General features: G+C 35.1%; 1 protein-coding gene across 1 annotated transcript; it reads right to left on the reverse strand.

Annotated features, from left to right (window-relative positions):
- Nucleotides 1–3544: 3544 nt before the first annotated feature.
- On the reverse strand, nucleotides 3545–21960 carry LOC143182243 (cysteine-rich protein 1). Its single transcript, XM_076383134.1, has 3 exons — nucleotides 21805–21960; nucleotides 6004–6156; nucleotides 3545–4212 (listed from the first exon to the last, which is right to left on the reverse strand). Exons 1-3 carry the CDS (start codon nucleotides 21842–21844, stop codon nucleotides 4169–4171), a joined length of 237 nt encoding a protein of 78 aa, XP_076239249.1. The 5' UTR covers nucleotides 21845–21960; the 3' UTR covers nucleotides 3545–4168.
- Between the last annotated feature and the right edge of the window lie 763 nt (nucleotides 21961–22723).

Genomic DNA, 22723 nt, shown 5'->3' on the forward strand with positions numbered 1-22723 from the left:
CATGTACGAACTGTTCAATATTTTTTATCGAAAGATTCCACCCGCGAATTGATCTGCTCGAAAAGAAAATTCCACACGTGGTAATGATAGTCTATAGAGAAAGTTGTTTGACATGTATTTTGCAAACTGTTGACTGAGTTGTGCATCCGTGAGTATTTAGCACCACTACGGATGCAGCTCATACAATTTTCGTACAATTTCGTACAATTTTCGCCCAATTTCCCAAAACTTTTCAATGAAGCTTTTATCTGGCAATGAAGAAACCTCTTAATCTTGCCTACTCGCTTTTCGTACATAATAGCTGCACTGTAACCGTAATTCCAGGGAGTATGATGCAACTTCCGAACCTTTTTACTTAGAGCTTTCCTTATTTGGGAAATTTTAGGCACCCCCACTCGTTTTTTGGCCTATACAGGGTGTAACAAAAATGTTGCAGTTCCTTAAAAGGGGTGATTTGAAACATGAGCTTCTTTGAAAAAATTCTACCCTAGCATAAACCATTTCGACGGTCGATGACCAGGATCGTTACAGTGACCCAGTGACACAGGTTTACAAACTACAGGTGAAGTTTGTTCTCCTCTCCCTTTATTTTTTGTTGTATTGCTTTTTCGTTTATACGTTATGCGAATAAGAAATTTACGTTTCGTGTTTTTACGTTGCACGTAGTTTTCCTCGATTTTAAGTAATTATTCACTTCAAGTGATACACAAAAAAAGGACTTGGTATTATTTATTATGTCGCTTTCAGTTTTCATACTAATGCTATTTTCTTCGATGTATGACGACTTTCTTGTTCGGAGTACAACCGTAGCATCTAGCTCGCGCTCTCATTGGCCGGTATTTTTCGTTAATAATTCGTTAACGAAGCCTCATCTTACATTTTCGCTAAGGAAAAAGTTGTTTCAAATCACCCCCTGAATCACCCCTTTCAAGGAACTGCAACATTTTTGTTACACCCTGTATAAACCCGTCCATTTTAACCATCAGAGGATCAAAATTACATCGTCACGTTCAGAGTCAACGTCGCGTCATATTCTCCAGAGTCGATTATCCTGTGAGATCGGGCTAAAGTTCCCTTTGGAATCGAAGCAAACCTTATAGGATCCACGAGTCGGCATAAATTCTATTCTGGGATTATTTTCAATCACTCTACCCCTGCATTGCCAGTGCGTTAAAACCGAGCATTAACTATTTGGTGATTTCTAAATATTCTTAAACGTCACAAAAATTACACGACACAGCTGTAAACAAAAGACTTAGTTACAATATATTTTAGAGTTTAACTTTTGAACTTGAGTTAAAGTTTACACCCGCATTCTAGCTCCACAATTCTTAGTAATAATTGAACGTTCCCACACGAAATATTATTAATTATAATTAATTATTTAACTATTATTATTAACAGTTACGAGGCCAAATTAACAATTCTGCAGCTCCCTAATTTCGCATTAGGTTCGTCTGCATCCTAACAGCTCCTTGATTTCCCATCAGGTTCGTCTGCTTTATCGTTTTCCAACCTCCCAGCAGGTCTCTGACTTCGCGCCAAGTTCATCTGCGTTTTTACCAACTTTCTAGCAGCTCTTCAACTCCACATTGAGTTCGTCTGCCAATTTCAATCCTACTGACTCCCCGATTTCTCATTGGGTTCGTTCACAAAGTTTCAACCTCCTGTGGCTCCCCAATTTCGCATCAGGTTCTTCCGCAACTGATTCCACCAATCCTGAGGCTCCCTGATTTCACATCAGGTTCGTCCTCGTCGTCAATAATCCTAACAGCTCCCTAGTTTCGCATTAGGTTCGTCTGCGCACCTTACTAACAAACTGTCTCACACTTCTAACAATCGACATTGCGATGACAGACTGGGAACCCAGGTAGAAGCAAACGTATTTTTTCCCGATTCCCTTCAATTCAGAGCCCTAGGAGTTACAAAGGAGCGTTATCATTAATACAGCATTGTCAGTTAATTACGTCGTATCTAGTTATGTAAAATTGCTCAAACTTACCAATGTAACATCATCTTTACTAAAATGTCAAATTTTCTTTTCTGCGTTACCTCCTTTACTATTTGTAATTTTTAATTAATTATTTATGTTGTACTAATGATAATACTTTGTTGAATAATTAATCTTGTAGAATTAAAATTTGTTTACCTTTTTTACTATCTCTGGGACTTTGAATTGGAATGAAGAAAAAATACGTTGGATCGCTATATCCCGCCGTCGACTATACCGTCTACTACTGCTGCTTACAGCGCTGTAGAAATACTATCGGACTGATATTTCGGCTTGATATTGGGAGGACTATCAATGGATAAAAATAAGTCAGATTGCACATTATAATTATCATTTCCTGGAAATTTGTGATGGAAGATATGATGGCACTTGATGCAGCAGTTAAAGGGCGGCAACCATTTGCACCAACGCGTCGCTACAGAATACATGCATTTACTTTAGAGTCAAATTTAATCTTTCCACAGCAGAAGATTCTTTGATTCGTTATCTGATTAGTTATCTAAAATCTGTGTTTCCTTTCATGAAAAAGATTACAGTGAAGAGCATTTTCGAATCTACGAAAAAGTGTAAAAATGATGGTTTAGGGAAAAGGCTAAAAAAGTCGTAGACCTATTTCTTATATATTAAAAACTGCCTCATATAAATGTTTTTTATGGTGAAAATAAAAATAGACCTTGATTATATACTAAAATGGCTTATTTACGATAAATTTTAAAACTTGCTTTGTTAATTTTGTTTGCAATAGTCGTGACTAGTATAACTATTAATTTTTTCTTCTCCTAAACATTCTACATAATCCCAAGTATAGCATTGTAAGCACAAAAGTTATTGTCGGTCATTAGGAATTTAGGAATGCGTAGGGGTCCGATTTAGGAAAAAAGAATTGTTTTGGAAACGTTTCGTCGTTAATTATGACTAGATTGCGGATTCTTATGCAATTTCCCATTTTTATAAACACGGTTAAAAAATGGAACCTGAATGAAAAACTTCATTTTTTAAATTGCTCTAACAGTATAAAAATCACATAGATTGTTACTTTTAGCCTACTTCAACAAATTAAAAGCGGGAAACTAATACTTAACAATTTTTTTAACAAATCACAAAAATTGAAATCAATGCATCACTCATTAATACCGAATAAGAAATAAATGCACGTGATTTCATTGTTTTCTTTTGATTTCACGGTTGATCACTCAAATGCAATAAATATTTAACGAAATAAATAAGAAATCTAACAAGTTGCAATCCGGATTTGGTTATTTTTCTCTAGTTATTCTGTGCAGCATGTTTCCAACATGAGGGGAATTTTTAGAAAATAGATTCTAGACACGAAGTCAAAGAAAAGAGTTCATGTGCACATGCGCTACCGTGCATAAATGTTTGGACACTTTCATATTATTGGAAATGCATGAAATACACTTTTTCATTTATACTGACTCATATTAAATATTATTCTCATCCGTATTTGTAAATCTTATACGACAATCGTTTGAGATAAGGTTTGTAGTCGAAACTGTATTAGAGAATATTAATAAAAGTGTACTTTGTGCATTGCCCATAATATGAAAGTTTCCAAATATTTATACATGTTACTATAACCCCAGAAAGACTTAGTTTGTAGTTATACGTTATTTTGGAACATCATTAGAGGATATCTCTACGTTTCTCTAGTGGTGTATGTAGAAAACATATTGTGTTTCTATCTAGATGTTTCGTTTGTGCCTACTATTAGAAATACTGCACTCTTACTTTACACACAGCTGCTAACATTGAGCGTCACAAAGAATATCTACTTTATCAATGGTAGACACGTTTGGTACGTAACTAATCATCGGTAGGAAAGGCAGATTCCTTTCATACTCATCATTTAATCATCACGCATACAATTTTAAATTAACATGATTTTTAACATGTTTTACAGAGCTTGTATATAATTATATCTACAACAATTAAATAGTTATGCTACCCACTATACAATTCTGTAAAAAATTATCTTAAGTATTTGATTGCTTTGAACGATATAGGTGATGTCCGTATAACTTACGAAGTAAATCATATGTTTATGCCTAAACAAACTAAGTAATTAATTATAATTTCTATAATATACGTAACATTATGATCTTAACAGTAATTATACACTGATGTATCATTTGGATTTTACTTCTTGTAAACGTAACTCTCAGCACCTCCCCGTCCGAAACCTGCAACATGAACAATTCCATGCTTTAGCAACAAATTCAATGAAACAATTACAATTTAGTGGTGACTCTTGGATAAACGAAACAAACTGGTACAAATTGTATAATTAATTGTTAAATATGTTCTTCATCACATAAGTAAATACTTAAGTAAATACTTCTTTTATTGATTTGCCAATTTTATATCTATATTACATGTTTTTATTTCGCCAATTGCATCGCCTTAACAACTAATGAATTGCTCAAAGTTAAATCAAACAATATACTTTTAAATTATTATTTGTCACATGTTTTTAATTATGCAAAATAAAAGAATATTTAAAATAATCATCCGAAAAAATTACATACATACTCGAAGCATTAGGCAGCTTTGTTATAAGGTGAAGAGGATATCTTTTATTTTAAGAGGTGATTCTACATATTAAAATAGAACAAATATAAAAATAGATGAAATTCCGTTTGCGGCTTTATTTTCGAGTTGTTAACAAGTTCGCTATCGCTGTTCAAGGTAAAAGACGCTATCCACAGCCATTTCAAATTGTACCTTGATCTCCGTTACAGATATGTGACGCAGGGCCTTGGATAGCACTTTCAGTGTCGCGTTCATTTGCGATGTGTGGTAGCAAACGTATTAATTGTTGAAAAAATTCCTAAAATACGCGTGAAGTATGTCTGACTAGGGACTTATTCTACTGGCTACACTGCGTCTAGCAGTTTAGGCTTACTATTACATGTCAACATTGGAATAAGTCATTCAGTCAAATACAAGAATTAATTATTCTAAAATGAGACCTCAACCGCATTTTTATCATTCTTAATTTTTGTCTTATTTTGATATGTAGGGTTACCTTTTAAAATTTCTAACACCTGTTATTGAACCCTTGTTGTAAGAACGTAATGAAAGTAATAAACAACTTTATTTCCTTATCTTTAACAATTTCAATGGGAAGAACTTGTAAAGTCATTGGTATTACACAAAATGCAATTTCTAGAGATTCAAACTATGCATGTACCTAATGAATAAATACTATTAATGCATGTTTCACATTTTTTAATCCTCTACATATAATAACAATTTTTCTTTTTCTCGTCTATTTTTGTTTACTTTTAATTCAAGGGATTTCATTCTCTGTTATTATTTAAGAGCTTGAATGGAAGCAAGCCGTGCAAATGAATTTTTTTAACTTTGTATGAATCATTAAGATAACATATACTTGAATAATTGAGTACTCAGTCAGTTTAATGTGACTATACGAACTTGTAGCTTGAAATATTTTTTAAATTATACAAGGTGTCCCAGAACTGATGGATAAAAATTTTGTATACACTATAATAAATTATAGTGCTATGATGCTATAATAAATTATAGTGTAATGCTAAAGTATAACGCTTCGTTTTCGAGAAAATTGACTTTGAAATTAGACCGAGTACAAATGTACGGAACTACAGCTTTTGGTGTTCGAAGTGTAAATAGAGAAAAAAAAATAAAGACAATCAGTGGTCAAACCGAGAGTGTTACTCTCACCCCCTGTACCCTCCAAGCACTCAAAACTGCACTTCCGTACGCTTGCATTCGACCATAATTCCAACTCAATTTTCTCGAAAACTGAGCACGATGTCAAAAACTTTATTCTATATTTTCGACTTATTTTTTCATGTAGAATCACATGTGTTCCGCCTGTACAATCAATTCTGGAACACCCTGTATAAATGGATTCAAATATACAAAAAATATAAATGTACACTTGGTCACCACTAACGAGTAATTGTATTTAAAATGCTATCTTTCCCTACCTCCAGGGCCAAACAGAGCAGAATAGCATGGATGATTACAATATGGCTTTCCTTCGTGCTCCGAATGGCTACCCGGTGTCAGCGTTTTATTACATTTTTCACAGCGTAAACAGGAACCGTGCCAGTCCTTCCCCAAAGACGTTTTCCTTTCAGCTGCAACAAAAAGAAAATCGAATGGAAGTCTGTTAGTTTTAATTCAAATTTTTCTTTTACGTATGCTATGAAAAGTGATTTCTGTCGATAACATTAAAAGTTAGAATGGAACAGGAACTAGAATTAAAATAGAAAAGAAATACTGAAAGAAAACTATTACATTCCTTCTTTATCTACATAGTCGAGAGTGATTCCCTGATATTGATTATCTACGTAGTTGATGAAGTCATGCAACGTTATGTTTCTGATGAGGACACTTGAGCAGAGCCAGATAAATCGCTGATTAAATAAATCGTACATGTCAACAAACCATGTGTTGGCAAACATAACGGATTACAGTAATTTTCTTAAGAATTATTTAAGTATAACGCTGAATTTTGCTATATTTACTCTCTTTCTCATATTTATGTACTACTTTTGTTCTACAAAACAATTCAAAAAATTATATTGTTACAAGATTAAATAATTTTAGGTTTACAAGGTGTTCTGTTACTCACTGGTCTCCCTAATAGATAATGTAGCTAATAAATTAAAGGAAAAGAAAAGAATTTTATAAAGGTAATGTTAAAACTGTCTGTTATTAGAACGATGAATATCATTACAGTCATGATAACTTAGGCTTTGTGCAGTGTTACATACTGATCGTAACAATTTAATTTTAACAAACTTGGGTTTTATAATTGAAATTATCAAAGTGTTGTACTTTATTTTCCTGTACTTTATTTTTTGCTTTAACACTTCTTACAGATTAACAATGTCCAAACGCTTGACCACGGAAATCCTAACGTTTTTAACGATTTAACGAAAAATCTTAACGATTTTTTAAAAAGTGGATTATTTTTTTCCTTTTTTATTACTACTTCATTTTCCACTTATTTTTTTTTAAGAAAGATCAACCCTTGCAAGGCTGTACTACAGTTTATGGAACATCCTGTACATACATTAGATGCTGAACATCACCACCCTTCTACTGTGTACAAAGGTTAGCTTATTGTAAGTATAATATGTACTTATATGTATAACAAATAACAATTTTGTTGAGATATAGTTGACATACGCACTTGAACACTGAGCTCTATCTCCGATATATCAGCTTAGATTACATTACATGTTGACATATCAGATTACTTGACACCATGTTTATAGGACTCTTCTTCATCTTAGCTTTCTAATTTTTTCCAGTAAATCAATGAAAAACAAGAATCTCTACATAAGTATAAGATAGAACCTGTTGTATTATAACATTAGAGAAAGAAAAAATTATGTGAGACTATATTGTCAAAATGTGGAAAAAACAGCATTTATTAAAACAAACCAATTCATGGCAAATCGACATACACTATGAAGATCCCAGATGTTAATATTCTAAACAATAATACTTTATAATTCAGTCACTGCTTTTCTTGCTTATATTTAGTGCGTTTTGTCTAAAAGCAGTAAGGTAAATGACCCAATACTCGGATACTTAAGATGTCACATGATCCAACAAATGGATAACCTAAAATAGCATGTCTCGGCACTTGAATTGCATTCTAATAAGGAAATATTTTATTTTATAATACTAATTTCTGTTTTTTATTAGGTACATTAGAATGTAAGTTTAAAATTAAATAAAATTAAGGTTAGTATTCAGGTACCGAGACATTGTCGGTTATTGAATCATTTACTTTTAGTGTTTTTGTACCAAATAATTCTGCATTAAAACAAGACATAAACTGTTCACAATTGTGTAGCTTATTATAAAAGTGGTGTAAGTCGAAAAATGTAAAAAAAGTTATTCTGTTAATTGAATCTCATAAAAATAAGTCAAATCATAAAAAACGAAAAGAAATTTTAGAAAAAATATTGAACGTATATCACTTCCATAATAATCAAGATAATTGGCCATAGATACAAGAAACGCAATTCCACGTTTTTCTGCAGTTGTTGCCTTTTTCCATAGCTGGGCCCTATAGCTCTGCTCTGTTTCTCATCTACGAAAGGATCTCCAGCCGAGGACACACCAACAACTGCGTCGCAGACGGTACCACGACTGCCGTCACCATTAGCAATTTCGTAATTATAAAATTGAATGGGTGGTTCCCAGTAGACACGATCGGCAGTTCTCATTCATTAAAGGTGCGAACGAGAAACAGCGAGTCCGTGATGTTCGCGAAAACGGCTGCACAAAGAGGGCCCAGGACGAACCGACGCCGCTTTACAAAACATTCCATCGCAACTGCGAGCAGCCGCATTATGCGCGACGCCCTTCTTAATTCCCACGTGTGGCCCCATGGGCGATTTGTATCGCAGAAAATTATCGGGTTGACTGCACTCGCGGAAGAATCGCGAAAGGGTGAAAGGTGACGCACGGCTCCAGACAAGAAATTCGCTAGATACCTTTTGTGCGTTGTTGCACAAGAGACGAGCATCGCTTGATTAATCGAAAGACGTTGCGATTCCGAGAACGAGTAAGTAAGGGAAATTTTATTAATGAAACGCTTGAAACGTGACGAGTATCGAGCCTTCAGTTTTCCCTGACATCAGTGTTCATGATCACGTTGTCATCGAGGTGATAGTTTTGCTCGTGTTATAGTGATTCTCAGATATTCAGGGTGTTCGATGTCAGAAATTTTAAAGGGTGATTCAACACGCTAAAATAATTGTTGAGAAAATGCCTAAAATACGTTAGAAATGGGTCTGACTTAGAAGTTATTCTACTGACTTCGTTGTGTCTGAGAATTTACTCTAGTGACTTCTCTCTCTTTGACTTAGAATTCATTCTACTCATTTGTCTGTGTCTAGCTTGGGTTGTATTCTTTTGCTTCCACTGTATCTGGCTTGGGACTTATTCTACTGCTTTCTCTGTGTTTGACTTAGGATTTATCATATGTAGATTTCTCTGTGTTTCACCTAGCTACTGTAGGCGGACAATAGAATAAGTCCTAAATCATATATAAATAGAATAAGTTTTAAGTCATATTTAAGTCCTAAGACATATTTTACGCGTACTTTAGGTGTTTTCTCAACAATTCGTAACTGTGAAATGAAGCTTGAAGTTGTCATTCTTCATATTCGTCCTATTTTGAAATGTAGAATCATCTCTTAAAATTTCTAATACCCGTGGTCGAACACTCTGCGTAGTGACTTAGAGAGGAACACCACTCTGACGCATCAAAAAGTAGGTAAAAAAGAATTTTGTTTTTATATGTAATTACTGACTGAGAGATCTGGTCTTTTTTCGAGAATTTAAATGTAAGCTTTAACTTTATTTGTCAATTTTTTGACGGTAAAAATGATACAGAATAGCGAAATTACTCGCTATTCACGAAACTTCTGCAAGTATACAAAACATCGATTTTTGACCGTTGCAGTTGGCCTGAATTGGGACGTCTAAAATGAAAAACTTTCGTTAGTTCATAAACTAGGAACTATTATTTAAAATGCGCATATGGGTTTTTACGTCTTATTACCGAAACACTCGCTATCACAGGCGTGAAGATCTTGAACCCTTGCATTTTCTACGAAGCCAATATATTTTAGGGATGTAATATACCTAAATACTTTATACAGCTGCTAAGTTGGTAATCAGGACGGCTCAGAAGCAAGGTAAGGTCTGGTCTACCTATTCCCAACCTCCACATGAAGTTACACGTATCAATTAATAGAAGTGATCAATTCTACCAATAGCGAAAGTTCCTGTAACTGATCCTTATAATTGTGTCTAACATCCGATTTCTTCACATCCAGATATCTTCTAATTAGACTTATAATTAGCTGGAAGATATCTACTACACATTCCTTTCTGCACCTTCAATATAACCCTTTGCACTCGGAATGTCAGCTGTACTGGCATAATATACTCTTACATCTTTGCGCTCCTAATGTCACCTGTACACTGGTTTAATATAGTCCTGTTTAAAATCCTACTGAGTGCGAAGGATTACAGTTTTGCCTCGATATAAGTTCACTGGGACAATCCGTTTCTACGAAGCTACCTTATGTTGACGTAAATTCACTTACTTATAAGACAGAAACTTGAATTCGCTTTTTCAAAAGCAAACGATAAATAAAGAAGAAGAATAATTCCAAGAAAAGGTGAGTGTACCACCGAACTTCTATCGAGACAGCACTCTATAATACTAGCGAGTGCAAAGGGTTAATATTTACCTAGAGGTCATGTAACCAAGATTTATTTCGCTACGACCAATTAGACCCACATTCCTTCTGTTCGCCAACTCACCAGTTATATACAGTGTTGGAAACCTGCAAGTATTAAAATACACAAGTTTGACTTTAAACCAAGCAATGTATTTCAACAGGTGCAACAGTTAAAATAACGACGAGTAAGAAGACGTGTACTCGGAAGAAGCTTCGAGTACAAAATCCTGAGCTTGCAATTTTCCTGAGTGCATACATGTATACTATTCGCTTTTGGTGAAGAACTAAGAACCTTTACCCTTATCTTAGTCACTGCCTGAAACTAGTTTGGCCTCTGATTTAAAAAGTATGCATAAACAGTGACCTAAGTTGTTTTGAACAGAATGTCTGATGATATTTGTCCTGCATGATTCAGGACTGAAACTAGTTGTTTCGCGATATCGACCAACCTGACGCGAAATTACGAAGAAACAGTAATCATATCTATAGCCGATTTGAATAAACATTCAAACCTTCTCGGCGACATTGGCTCTGAATATTAACATGACTTTCTCCTCCATGTCGTAAGCTAACCTCATGTGGTGCACGAATCAAAAAGATCAGAGTCGAACCCCATCAGGGGTTCCAAGCCATCTAACGTAACCATACCCTAGGTACCACCGGTCACCATGACCACATATCTCAAAGATATGACCCATCGTAGGGTTTTCTGAGCCAAACATGGCTCGTGCCTGGGGTATTTCCGGCTCGCTCTGATCAAATACTCAAAAAGCACGCTCAAACATGAGAATTGAAGTCGTCAACGTTGACGACTCATGCGTGCACCACAGCTGCTGGGTTTTCGGCTAGCCTACATGGGAAATGTCCAGCGAGCTGATTTGCTGAACAATTCAGTATATTTCCATTAGATAAACCCCAAACGTTTACTAATTGGTCACTTAGGTCAAGGCCTACCTCGCTGGAATATGCTCTGCGGCTCTTGCTGACGGTTTGATATGGAAGGAGAAAGGCGAAGTTATTCAAAAAGGATACTTCAGAGTATTCGTTCAATTATTATTCGGTTATCTTTTTCTGAATCGACATCGTTGAAGTCGCGAGACGTCCTCAGCTTCAGTTTCAGTAAATTCTGTATAATAAGCCTTTGGAGCCTTACAAACAAAACTACAAATCCAATTGTACAACCAGTGAATTGAAATTATATATATTTGCAACTAATAATCGTGTTGGAACAATTTAACATCCTTCTAACCCTAACCGGGAAGAAGGAATTTACGCAACTTCACGGTGGTGGTAACTCGCGTTACAATTTAAAATAACGCGAAGTTCAACGTGAAATTGTGCTAAAAAACACTAGTCACCCAGCAACAGTAGGTAACGCGTAGACTGGCGTCGCGGATAAAGTCGTGCGCTGTGGAAGCTCCGAGCTCGAAAAAGCGTGTATCCACGAGATGTTTCACGGGCTCCTGTTTCCTTACTTGACCGATGATACGGCGCACACGGTTGGCCGGGAAGTTGATAAAAGATCGCGAAATCAGAGAAGTGAATGTACCCTTTTTTCTTCGGTGCGTCGCAGTGCGTCATACCATTACGGCATATCAAACCTCGCGGGGAAGACAAAAAAGCCACGAACCGTGGCGGACTGGTGGTTAGCATTCAAACGTTTCTCCGCGTCTAAGAAGGAACACAAAGGACGCTGGTGCCAGCGAGGGGAATTGGAAAATGACGAGGAGTGGAGAGACACAACGGGTCTAAAGGGGTCGACACGGAGCTGCGGGGTCCAGGGGGTTGGCGAACGCGAGAGAAGGAACAGAGCCGCGGAAGAAGCAAAGAACGAGGAAAAAAGAAAGGGGGAGAAAGAGGAACAAGAGCGGAGAATGGGTCGGAGAAGGAAAGCGAGGGTAGAGCAAGAGGGGTACGCATAAAGGGCCATTAGTTAATTAACTCCTAATTATCTGGCGGCGGAGAAGCGAGTGCATAATCGTCAAGCATTGCTGCTGTGCGATGGTAGCGCGAAAAGGCAGACAGCGCTATGCACGGATCGTTGCGTTCGGGTGCCAAACAATCGGCGGCTGCTGATTGCATAGACTTGAAATATCATCCCCTGATCTTTCCTGCTGCTTTTTTTCTTTATTTCATTGGCAGTCCATGTTCCACCCTTGCAAACCACTCTTCTTTCAAACTGTCGGCCTACCAATGCCCTTCTCTTCCGCAGAAAGTACCTAAAAAACGGCTCGTCGTAGCTTTCTTCAGCCAACATTCTAAACGACCAGGCCGAACAGAGGAAGAGATAGCTGTTACTTTCCTCTTCGAACCTTCTCGTTCTTCTCCTTCACCTTCATTCGTTACCACGACCTGGCTATTCTTCTGCAAACCAGTTTTCACTCTGTTCTTCTTATTATAATCCAATACAACGTGTTCTTTTTCTTGCCCGCTTGTTGTCGCTGTTTATTCGCTGGACATTGTTATTGTTGCCTTCAATGTAACGTGGGTTAACATTGTCTTTTCGTTTTTTCTCGAATTCTTTATGTTTCTTCCATCCATTCGCGGAAAAGACATAAAAGATTCACTTTTAAAAATAATTGAATTAATTGTTTGGTTTTGTGCTTTATCAAAATCGTTGATTGCTTAATGTTGATATAGAATATATATGACAATATCATATTTTTCTTCCTTGCTTTCTATTCAGAGCAACAAAAATTTGATATTGTTCTGAAAAATAGAATCTTATAAGGATAATTTCACAAACTTAATGAAATTTGCAAAAATTGCGAAATTATAAATATTTTATTGCGTCACTTCCTCTGCTTATTTCAACCATAAATTCCATTTTTCCCTTTATTCAAATTGAAGAATGAACTAAATGTTTTTTTGAAACAGCGTTTACTTTCTTTTTAGCCAGATATATGGCTTTAGATATAGCTGTTATTAATTAACCATAAGTACTTAGAATTATCTTAAATATACAGAAGATGAGTTATTAAGTACCTATATGTATTTTACTTTACACCTGATTTCCTCGAAAGAATATTTTCTAAATTAGTAGCATTAATGAAAATATTAACTTGAAATTTTAATGATTTGTGAAACTAATATGTGTTCAAAATATACTTTTTTACTATTAAAAAAACCTGTCTAAGTTTTCTACAAAAATTTAAGAATTTGTAATATTCATTTTAATGTTGGTCATAGCCATGCACTTATTAGATAAAAATTTATTCAAAGTTCTTGTTTCGGCTGAAGTAGAGACAAGATATGTGACAAGATATAATAATTACTTTTCAGTACTAAATAAATGCATTTAAGCAAAGCAGATCTGTTTATGATTGAACACATTTGTCTGGTAGCTGCTTCAACTATAATACTCTTTATTCCAAATATAACGACATCAATCATAAGTTTTTTTAAACGTATAAACTAGTAATTTCAATATTAAATGTTAACATATGACTGAACTGCAATAATTTTTTGTTTTAATTTTTAATTATGTTTACGTATAAACTGTAGTAAATTTTTCGCTTTAGTGTCTGTGTACTTATAGTTACCTACTTGCCCGACAGAAATTACAAATGCATTGTATGTCTGCAGAATTTCATAACTGATAAAAAGTGACAGCGCATAAAACTATACAAATATATTATTATTGTGTAATAAATCGAACAAAAGTTTCTGTTTTATCTATCAGTTTTTTCCCTAGTTAACTTACCAGTTTTTATCTAACTTGTGTTAATCAATTATCCATTCGTAATTTAATGTATCTTAATTATTTTATTCTTATCCTGAGTAAAATTTAATTACAAGTATAAATGGTTCATAATTTAGTAGGTACATTTATCTTTTCTGTAGATTATAATTTAATTATACTTTTCAAGTGAATCTTCCCAGATAGCACAAAACATTTTAATAACGTCATAAAGACGCCCGTGTCTAACATTCAAGTCATCTTAACGACGTCAGTAATATCTTCTGAATGTGTAGACAGATCATCCGAACATCTACTGATACAGAATGTGACATCTTTAAGACATCTTTCGAACGACGTACAGATGTCTTAAGAACGACTTAAAAATGTTTGTTCTAAACATTCAGGACGTCTTACAAATATCGATACCCAAATAGCACAGAGACATCTTAAAAACGTCTTAAAAACATCCAGTAAAGTCCTAAAAATGTCCAAAAGACGTCTCTAAGACGCCCAATGTTACAAATCAGTATGTCTTAAGAAACATTTATAAGACGTTTTAAGGACGTCCAAATTACGCATATAAGACGTTCAGACCAAAATTAGACGTTTTTAAGATGTCCAAAAGCGTAAGTCTTTAGGACGTCCATGTAGTGTATCTTTAAGACGTTTTAAAGACGTAAACTTTGCAAGTCTTTAAGATACACGCTCTTGGATGTTTTTAAGACGTCTAAATTATGTCGTAAGACGTTCAGGCATAAAATGAACATAAAATAGACGTCTTCAAGACGTCGTGTGCTATCTGGGATACGTCTCGTAGATATCTATAAGACAATAATTTCAGACGCTTTTAAGACATCCATTTGATACGTCTTTGAGGCGTCTTAAGGACGCAAATTTCAGATGTTGTTAAAACATCCATCTGGTACATCGTTTAGGTGTTTTAAGAATATAAATTTAAGACGCCCTTAAGACGTCCATGTAGCATGTCTTATGGTACGTCTTATGAACGTTAATATCAGACGTTTTCAAGGCATCCATATATTGTGTTGTTAAGATATCTTATGGACGTAAATTTTGCAAGCCTTTAAAACATACTCTATTGGATGTTTTTAAGATGTTTAAATTATGTCGTAAAACGTTCAGGCACAAAATGGACATAAAATAGACGTCTTCAAGACGTCGTGTGCTATCTGGGTTATAGTACTGACCTACCTTACGCTCTGTTTTATTGAGAGTGAATTAACATTTAAGTGTGCAATCTCTACTTATTATTATTATCGTTAAAATTTATATGTTAAAAATTCGTATTAATTTTATCAACGTCAAGGTCACAAAAAAATAAAAGTAACTTCAAGAAAGAAAACCGAAGTCGTAAAGATTTCAACAAGTTTACACGAAGTAAATATTGGAACTTACTTAACACAGTGATTAAGCAATATCTTTCTATTTACATGGCGAAAACAAGTGAGAATCAGCTATCATGTAAAGTTAAACTTCCTCTTTCATTTTATCTTATTAAGCTTTTGTAAAGATTGGAGCGGAAACTACCAAGGAGAAATATGCGACTTCCTTACATACCCTGAAATCATTGAAGCAATTCATCTCTTTGTTTTTCAAAAGGTTGGAAATCTCTTACTGCTGTACTAAAAAGCTTTTAACTTTATAACGCTGGGGTTGCAGAAAATACTCGATAGACATAAAAAACAGAACGCAAAGAGTGAGCTATTGCAATTTTTTCCAAAGATGTTATCTGGGTTACTATCTTGCAACCTTAAATTTCTCATAATGCATGAAAATCCGCAGTCTAATCATGTGCAGTAATGACAAATAAAATTGCAAGACTCCCTAAAAATACAGTTTGTGTTATATGAAAGTAATTATTAGATCGTAGATCTTTCTGTATGAAGGAAAAATTTCAATGTGGAAAAACATCTATATAATATGAAAAAATGTAGACATTATTAATCAAAGATTCTAAAAGGTTTAACCCTCCGAGTACTGCAGTCAAACGTACTGTGCTAGAGTCATTTCTAACCCACACAGAGACGAGTCAAAAATGGCTCCTACACAGTATACCGAGGAAACAATCATTAATTAGATTCCATTTCTGCAGTTGTGCAGTATGACAATAGGAATCTGAATAAACATCCTCAGTCTAGTAACTTGATATCTAAGGAGGTATACCTAAGTTATACAAACCAAAATTTCATATAAAAAAAGGAATCATATTAATGACAAATCATGAGACACTTCTCATGAGACAGAAACCAAAAACATTAAGAGGGGAAGTTTTCTTACTTGTAAGGTGGTGCAATTTCAATGGCTACTACTGTATACAATCCATTTACAAATAATATTAATTAGCTGATTTCGAATTGACAAATAGCAGCTGCCTAACTTTTTCACATATTTGAAACTTTTCGACTATTTTCCTTCATTAAATAACGCAACATGTATAAAATCCCTGAAAATCTAATGCCTGTCCACTCTCCGACCGTGATAAAAATCTAATCTAATCTGATCTAATTAGCGTAACAACCTCCCAAATTTTAAGCGTTGCTTAAATCCGGCAAACAGGGACTAATTAGAGAGGCGACCGTATCTTCTGTTTCTCCACGTAGCCACGAAACGTGCACTCGAGTGCTTCAGGGCTGGTACACGGGGGCCCGCTGACGGGTTAAAACCGCGCCACGCTAGCAGAAAAGAGTTTAGAGGTCAATGACCTTTCTCTTTGAAACTTTTTCCGCGATACAAGAAAAAGAGTGTCGTCCCTCTAATTCGCCGCCTGCCCCAGCATCCATTTCTCACACGCCTACTTGTGCCGATCTGAAAGCTCATACATGTAGGCAGCGGGAGGAGCAAGCAATGCATTCAGAAAAATCCGCTTTCAGCACTAATAGTGCTTTAACGGCCGTCTAAAAGGCCGCTCGAAAGAGGAAGCGCGCAATTAAAAGCGAACCTCTCTGAATACGGAGCTTCCATGCGCGCTCGCCGAAGGGAATGCGCTATCGTTCGAGCACCTCTGCCTCCGTTTATCTGCGAATTGAAGGGGAAGCGCGACGTACAAAGCACAATTGGTCGCCGATAATGTTATCGCGACAGTTCGTTGGACGATCGTCCAAAGACGGCCTCGCGGAATCGCTGGCAATAAGCAAAAACTCGCGGCACGAGTTGCTGCGACGCTAACTGTTACAGCTCCGATCAAACTTGCTTTTCGAGCATGACCAACTGACGTATTCACCGCCCTGGTGGTCGTCATTGACTGACGTTGGTTACCACTAAATGAATCTTAGCATTTGCCAACTTTTATGTAATTATAGTAGGTATCTAGGATTAGAATTTTATATAAAATTGTAAGTACACAGGAATAATTCGATGGGGACTGTTTTGGGACTCGTGATTAAGGCTGTTGTTATCCCCACCACTTCTTTTCTTCTGCGCTGCAAAGACAGCAAAAGTGGGAAGCTTCACACTCGAATTTTACGCCTGAAAACGATGGGTTCATAAAAGACCAGGATAGGAATAGGGATTAAGAAGTGTAGGGTCGAATTTCTTATTTTTTATCAGATTTTCATGAAAGTAACACCAACTGATTTTTTGTGTTCTACCAATAAAAATGGTACCAAACACTACATGATTCTAATTATTTATAACAAAGATACATAAAACTTAGTTTGTAGAAAGAAAGGTCTTATTCGTTTTACCCCAAACCTTTCTACAAACTAAGCTTTAGATATGTCTGTTATAAATCATCAGTATCATGTCGAGTTTGGTGCTATTTCCACTGCAAGAACACGAGGAATTGATTGGTGTTACTTGCGAGAAAATTCAATAGCAAATACGGTATTTGATTTTTTCGACTGCATCTTTCTCTTGTTTTTTAGGGCACCCATTGTCTTCAGGCATCGAGCTCGAGTGTTGACGGTTAAGCGGGACCCTTTTTTGCCTAAACATATATCACGAAGCGCGCCAGAAGCGAAGACAGCCAAATAGACTACGATTCACGATTTAAACTCGCGTCCAAACCCGAGCTGCAGCCCTCAATTGAATCATTTCAATATTCCTATCATTGGAATAGCAGGAACTAATTACTCAATCGAAAATTCCTTGCGTGCAGCTAAAAAGAATAGAATTAGGAGCCACCACTCAAAATTTGTAGTAAATCGGATGAAAATTAACTGAGTTAGAGATCCTTCCAATTTGAAAAACAGGGTTCCGAGGAAAACGCATTTAAAGTTTAAAACTACCACTTGCAAGCATTACGTAATATTTAATAAAGCTTCTATATCTGTCAGTTTTGCGAATTTTACTGCAATATTTTATAGGATTGTTTTTGGAACCTCAAACATTTAAATGGGATTACAAAAATGGAGTTGTTTCTCAGTCTATCACAGTGCCCCTCCACCTTCCACTCACCCTCATCCCCAAAACTTACTATAAATCTTAGAAACGTGTTATAAGAATACTGTCTTCTAGAAGGGCTGTTGCAATGTTTACATCCAGTTATATCAAACCTGTATTTTCAGAGTATTATGTTATAATAAGATTAAATGTATTTATATTTTGAACACTGCATGCCAAATATCTGTCTCATGAAAATGTTTTAACATTTTCAAAACATTCAAGTTCTCATTCCATTCATTGTTGTTTCTTATAGTGCGTTCAAAACCAAATGAGTGAGTGCTCATTCTTTTATCGCCTTCAACAGAATTCAATTATAACCAATAAGAAAGCTTCAAAAAAGTAAACAAATTGCGCTAAGTACATCAAAAAGTTTAAGACAAAAAATACCACAAAATAAATCTTGTTTCTTAAGAAAGCTAGAAAAAAATAATAATCAGAATAAAATCATTTACTTTCTTCACAATTTTGTCTCGCCTAACAATACATGTGTATAAAAAAAGACGTGAAATGAAAATTTTAAACAATATTTTCATTGCAATATGTCAAAAATACATTCAATACAGTTTATTATATATTTTAACAAATATTCTTTCAGGTTAGGTGTAACATCTAGAGATTTCTTTCAACGTCCGCCATCTTAAAATTAAATACATAATTGGCGTGATCTGGCTACGGCAAGATGTCGATGAATGATCTTAATTATTTAAAGATAAAATAATAAGTGTATCCACATACATCCAATCATAGACCAAATCTTGAAATAATGCAATAAAATTGTATTTAATATACTTTCGCACATATTTGTGAAACTAAGACAGAGCAGCGACTATATGGTTGATATAGAACATAATTACTCAAGGCGTTGACTATGGCGACATATCTCAAGGTCACTGAAATGGACGTGTAGGGTAAGCTGTCCTCTTTATAGCAATATCGTAAAATAACTCACATGAAACATACAATGTTCTATGCATTTTGCAATAATAATGTCCTAAAAGTAACATACCTATATGCTAATCTAACAGTTACAAAATTCTATAATTTTACAGATGTATTGAAAAGCAGCAATAAAACAAAACAGTGTTAATACTTTTCGTTGTATTTCTTAGAATTTAATTTTTCTAAATCTTTAAAAATCTATCATGTTCGTAGGAAATGCAGCTTGGATTTTTAGGGAGTGTTCCGTTTAGAGCTTTTAAAGTTCGATTTTTCTACATTTTTTTTACTTTTTAGGTGTTTCAAGAATGTGCAGTTTTCCTTAAAATATTACATTTCAAAGTGGTGGAACAAATATCTGAGTAAACTCGTCATATTTTAAGTTTTTTCAAACTTACTAGCTTGTAAGGGATGTAAAATTGTGAAAAAATTTATTAAAAAATGATACTGGGCTTTCAGGGTATCAAAGTATCAGGAAATGAGATAAAACAATTTTTTGTTCACTTCCATAGCTTCACTGTCCCAGAAATTTCATACTGTTTAAGAACATATTTGATTTTTTCAGTTTAGATTTACAGTCGAGATGCCACATATTGTTCAAAGAGAATTTTTCCAGAACTAGAATGGGATACAGCACGGACGCTCTTAATACTTACATAAAATAAAAAAGTATACAATTTTTTATTTGCTCATAAGGTACACAACGAAATGCTAAAACCATAGATTGTCACCTTATTTAGTTTGCTATAGAAAAAATCCTAAAAATGACCTTTTTTGTAGCCTCTCAGACCGAAAGCTCCCGTTAAAGCTATAAAATTACAGAATCTTCTAACAGTTAATTTAACATAAACATGTTAACTTTAAGGTATTATTATTGATCAGAGATTATGTCATAAGACAGTTTGTATTCCATTTTAGCTCCCCCATTACCTTTTAAGATATTGCTACGTATATCGTTTACGTCCTGTATATCGTATTACTTGCAACAATGTTTTAAAATGATTCGCGTCATGTTGCTTAACTTTACTCCATTAACAGAACTTAGATTAGATATGATTGTGCTACTTACTAAAAAAATGATATATAAGACTAAAATTTAAAATGTTATTAAGATGTTATTAAGATGTTATTAAGATGTTATTTTATCGATTGAATCGTATGGAAATGAGTCAAATTACAAAAAAAAAAACAAATTTGAGAAAAAATGTTAGACTTACATCACTTTCATAATAACCTACATTATCATTTGACAAAACATTAATTTCAATGTTTCATATGAGAATGGAAATGTACATATGTACGTTGCAATAACAAATCCTCTGTTCTCCTTCACAAACTCTTTTTTCCACTGAATCGTACAGTACGAGTCGTATTACTTGGTCTTCGTGTTACGTATCTGCTTGTACACATTGGAACAACTGTGACATAATATTTGTCAAGGTGGACCGCGAGATCGAGCAATGACATCATTGCTTGCCATTATCATTGGCCCCAACTTCACTAGTTTGGGAATGAAGAATATATCTACTGTCATGACGCGAAATTTCTGTGACAGAAGTATGCATAATCGTGTGCGGGCGAGTGCACTTTAGTTGGCGTTGATGATGCAAAAAGATGCAGATGAATGCGTCATTGAGAAACACAACGATTCACTCGCGCAACACATATCGTAATCAAGCAATGTCTATAATTATCGATTAACGTATCATGTGTTTGTTGATACTTGGAAAAATTTATAAAAGAAGAAACAGTGCAAACTAACACATGTAGGAACGTGACTTTGATAATATTGAATACTTGAAAAACGGAAAACTACCGATAGCAATATAAGAGTTATAAACTTTATTTTAACAGAAAGTATTTGTAGATTGTTAGATCGAAAAACTAAAATTACTAAAACCTAGTATAGCATATTCATTTCCAGAATTCTCAAAAATACCTAAATATCTAGTCTTCAATCCATCTCCACTTACACAAACATTACAGAACAGGCCAAAAGTTTGAAATCACTTGCAAATTCTGATTAAAATGACACTATATACTAAAGTATTTTTGAATTGAAATCGATACTTTCAGTAACAGTCACAATATTCTTCATCCGAGTACAGTGGAGAAATATCACACATTTATTTATTGCTACTTAAATTATGTGTTCTGCTGGAGAACCTTTGATTCTTTAACTTAGAAAGTATATCCAAACTTTTGGCCAGTACTGTAAATATGTATATATTTGTGAAGCAAAAAGTACATAGCACTCTAACACAGACACATCACTCATTTAACTAACTGCAAGAATAGAAAAAATTCGTAGAACAAATCATAGTTTATATTTCCAGCAACACACTTTTCTTGATGCAAATGCATATTCTTCAACCGATCGCGCATGAAAAAAACTTTTTTCACAAATGTCACTATACTTATTTCGCCCCTCTAGTGTAAAACTACATTGATTAATAAAAAAATAAAGTATTTGTACACTCACTTACCGAAATATACCGGTTTATCGCACTTTGGACAATTAGGCATGTTGAGTCCCCTAGCCAACTCCTCCAAACAGGAACAGTTATTCAAGCGACGAAGACGATCCTCTCGACAGCGTGGTCAAGCGCGCACTGGAACCGAATTCAACAAGGTAACGCGATACTCTCCAGTTGATTGAGCCTACGAATGTGTGCAACGTCTGTTCTTCGCATAAATGTGTGCGCGCGCGAGAACCTGTGTTAAGGTCGCGTTAGCCTAAGCTTGTAACTGCTGCCACGAGTGTACGTTGAGTATACGCACACTATGTCCACAGCAGGTATAAAGTATCTCTGTGTTACTGTGCACGTGTGTTGTGTTTGTGATCGGAGCGGTCGAGGCTGGAGAGCTGACTTCTTCGAGCGATGAATCGGTTTCCTCCGATGCTCGCGGCGATCCGATCCCGTTAGTTATAGTTGACAGATTCGTTATCGAATGTGCATACTAAAGTGTTCATGAGTATTCAGTTCGGCTGACTATCGGTTTGTACGCAAATAACGGAGCACCTTGGTGCATTTGGAATGCAACTGCGCGAAAAATGGCTATAGGGCACCGTAATAGCCTAGTTCGTGTCACGTTTAAGTTTGAGTATGTTAGATTTGATGTGCGATATCATCTCGTTATGAGCTTGCTGTTAGCAGACTTCTTGAAATAATGACACATCTCATGTATATTAACACTAGATTGCCTAAGCAAGTCATTTTGACTGCTTTTGAATTTCAATTAAGAAAATAATGATTTAAATAATGACACAGCTTCTTATAATTTTGTGACTTTTTCTACAACATATAAATGGGTTAATTAATCATTGTTGTTGCCCCCCCCCCCCCGTCCTTCACTTCCGGAATATATATGTGTTATACCTATATTGCCGAAAAGCAGTCATTT

This window comes from Calliopsis andreniformis, chromosome 8 (assembly GCF_051401765.1).
Source record: "Calliopsis andreniformis isolate RMS-2024a chromosome 8, iyCalAndr_principal, whole genome shotgun sequence".
NCBI lineage: Eukaryota > Metazoa > Arthropoda > Insecta > Hymenoptera > Andrenidae > Calliopsis > Calliopsis andreniformis.

Bases quoted from the DNA above. Each gene is read 5' to 3' on its own strand.
- LOC143182243 (XM_076383134.1), bottom strand. From the start codon at position 21,844: ATGCCTAATTGTCCAAAGTGCGATAAACCGGTATATTTCG. The intron at 6,157-21,804 runs GTAAGTGAGTGT...TTTTTGTTGCAG, and splicing joins CGATAAACCGGTATATTTCG to CTGAAAGGAAAACGTCTTTG. The intron at 4,213-6,003 runs GTAGGGAAAGAT...TTCATGTTGCAG, and splicing joins TGCTCTGTTTGGCCCTGGAG to GTTTCGGACGGGGAGGTGCT.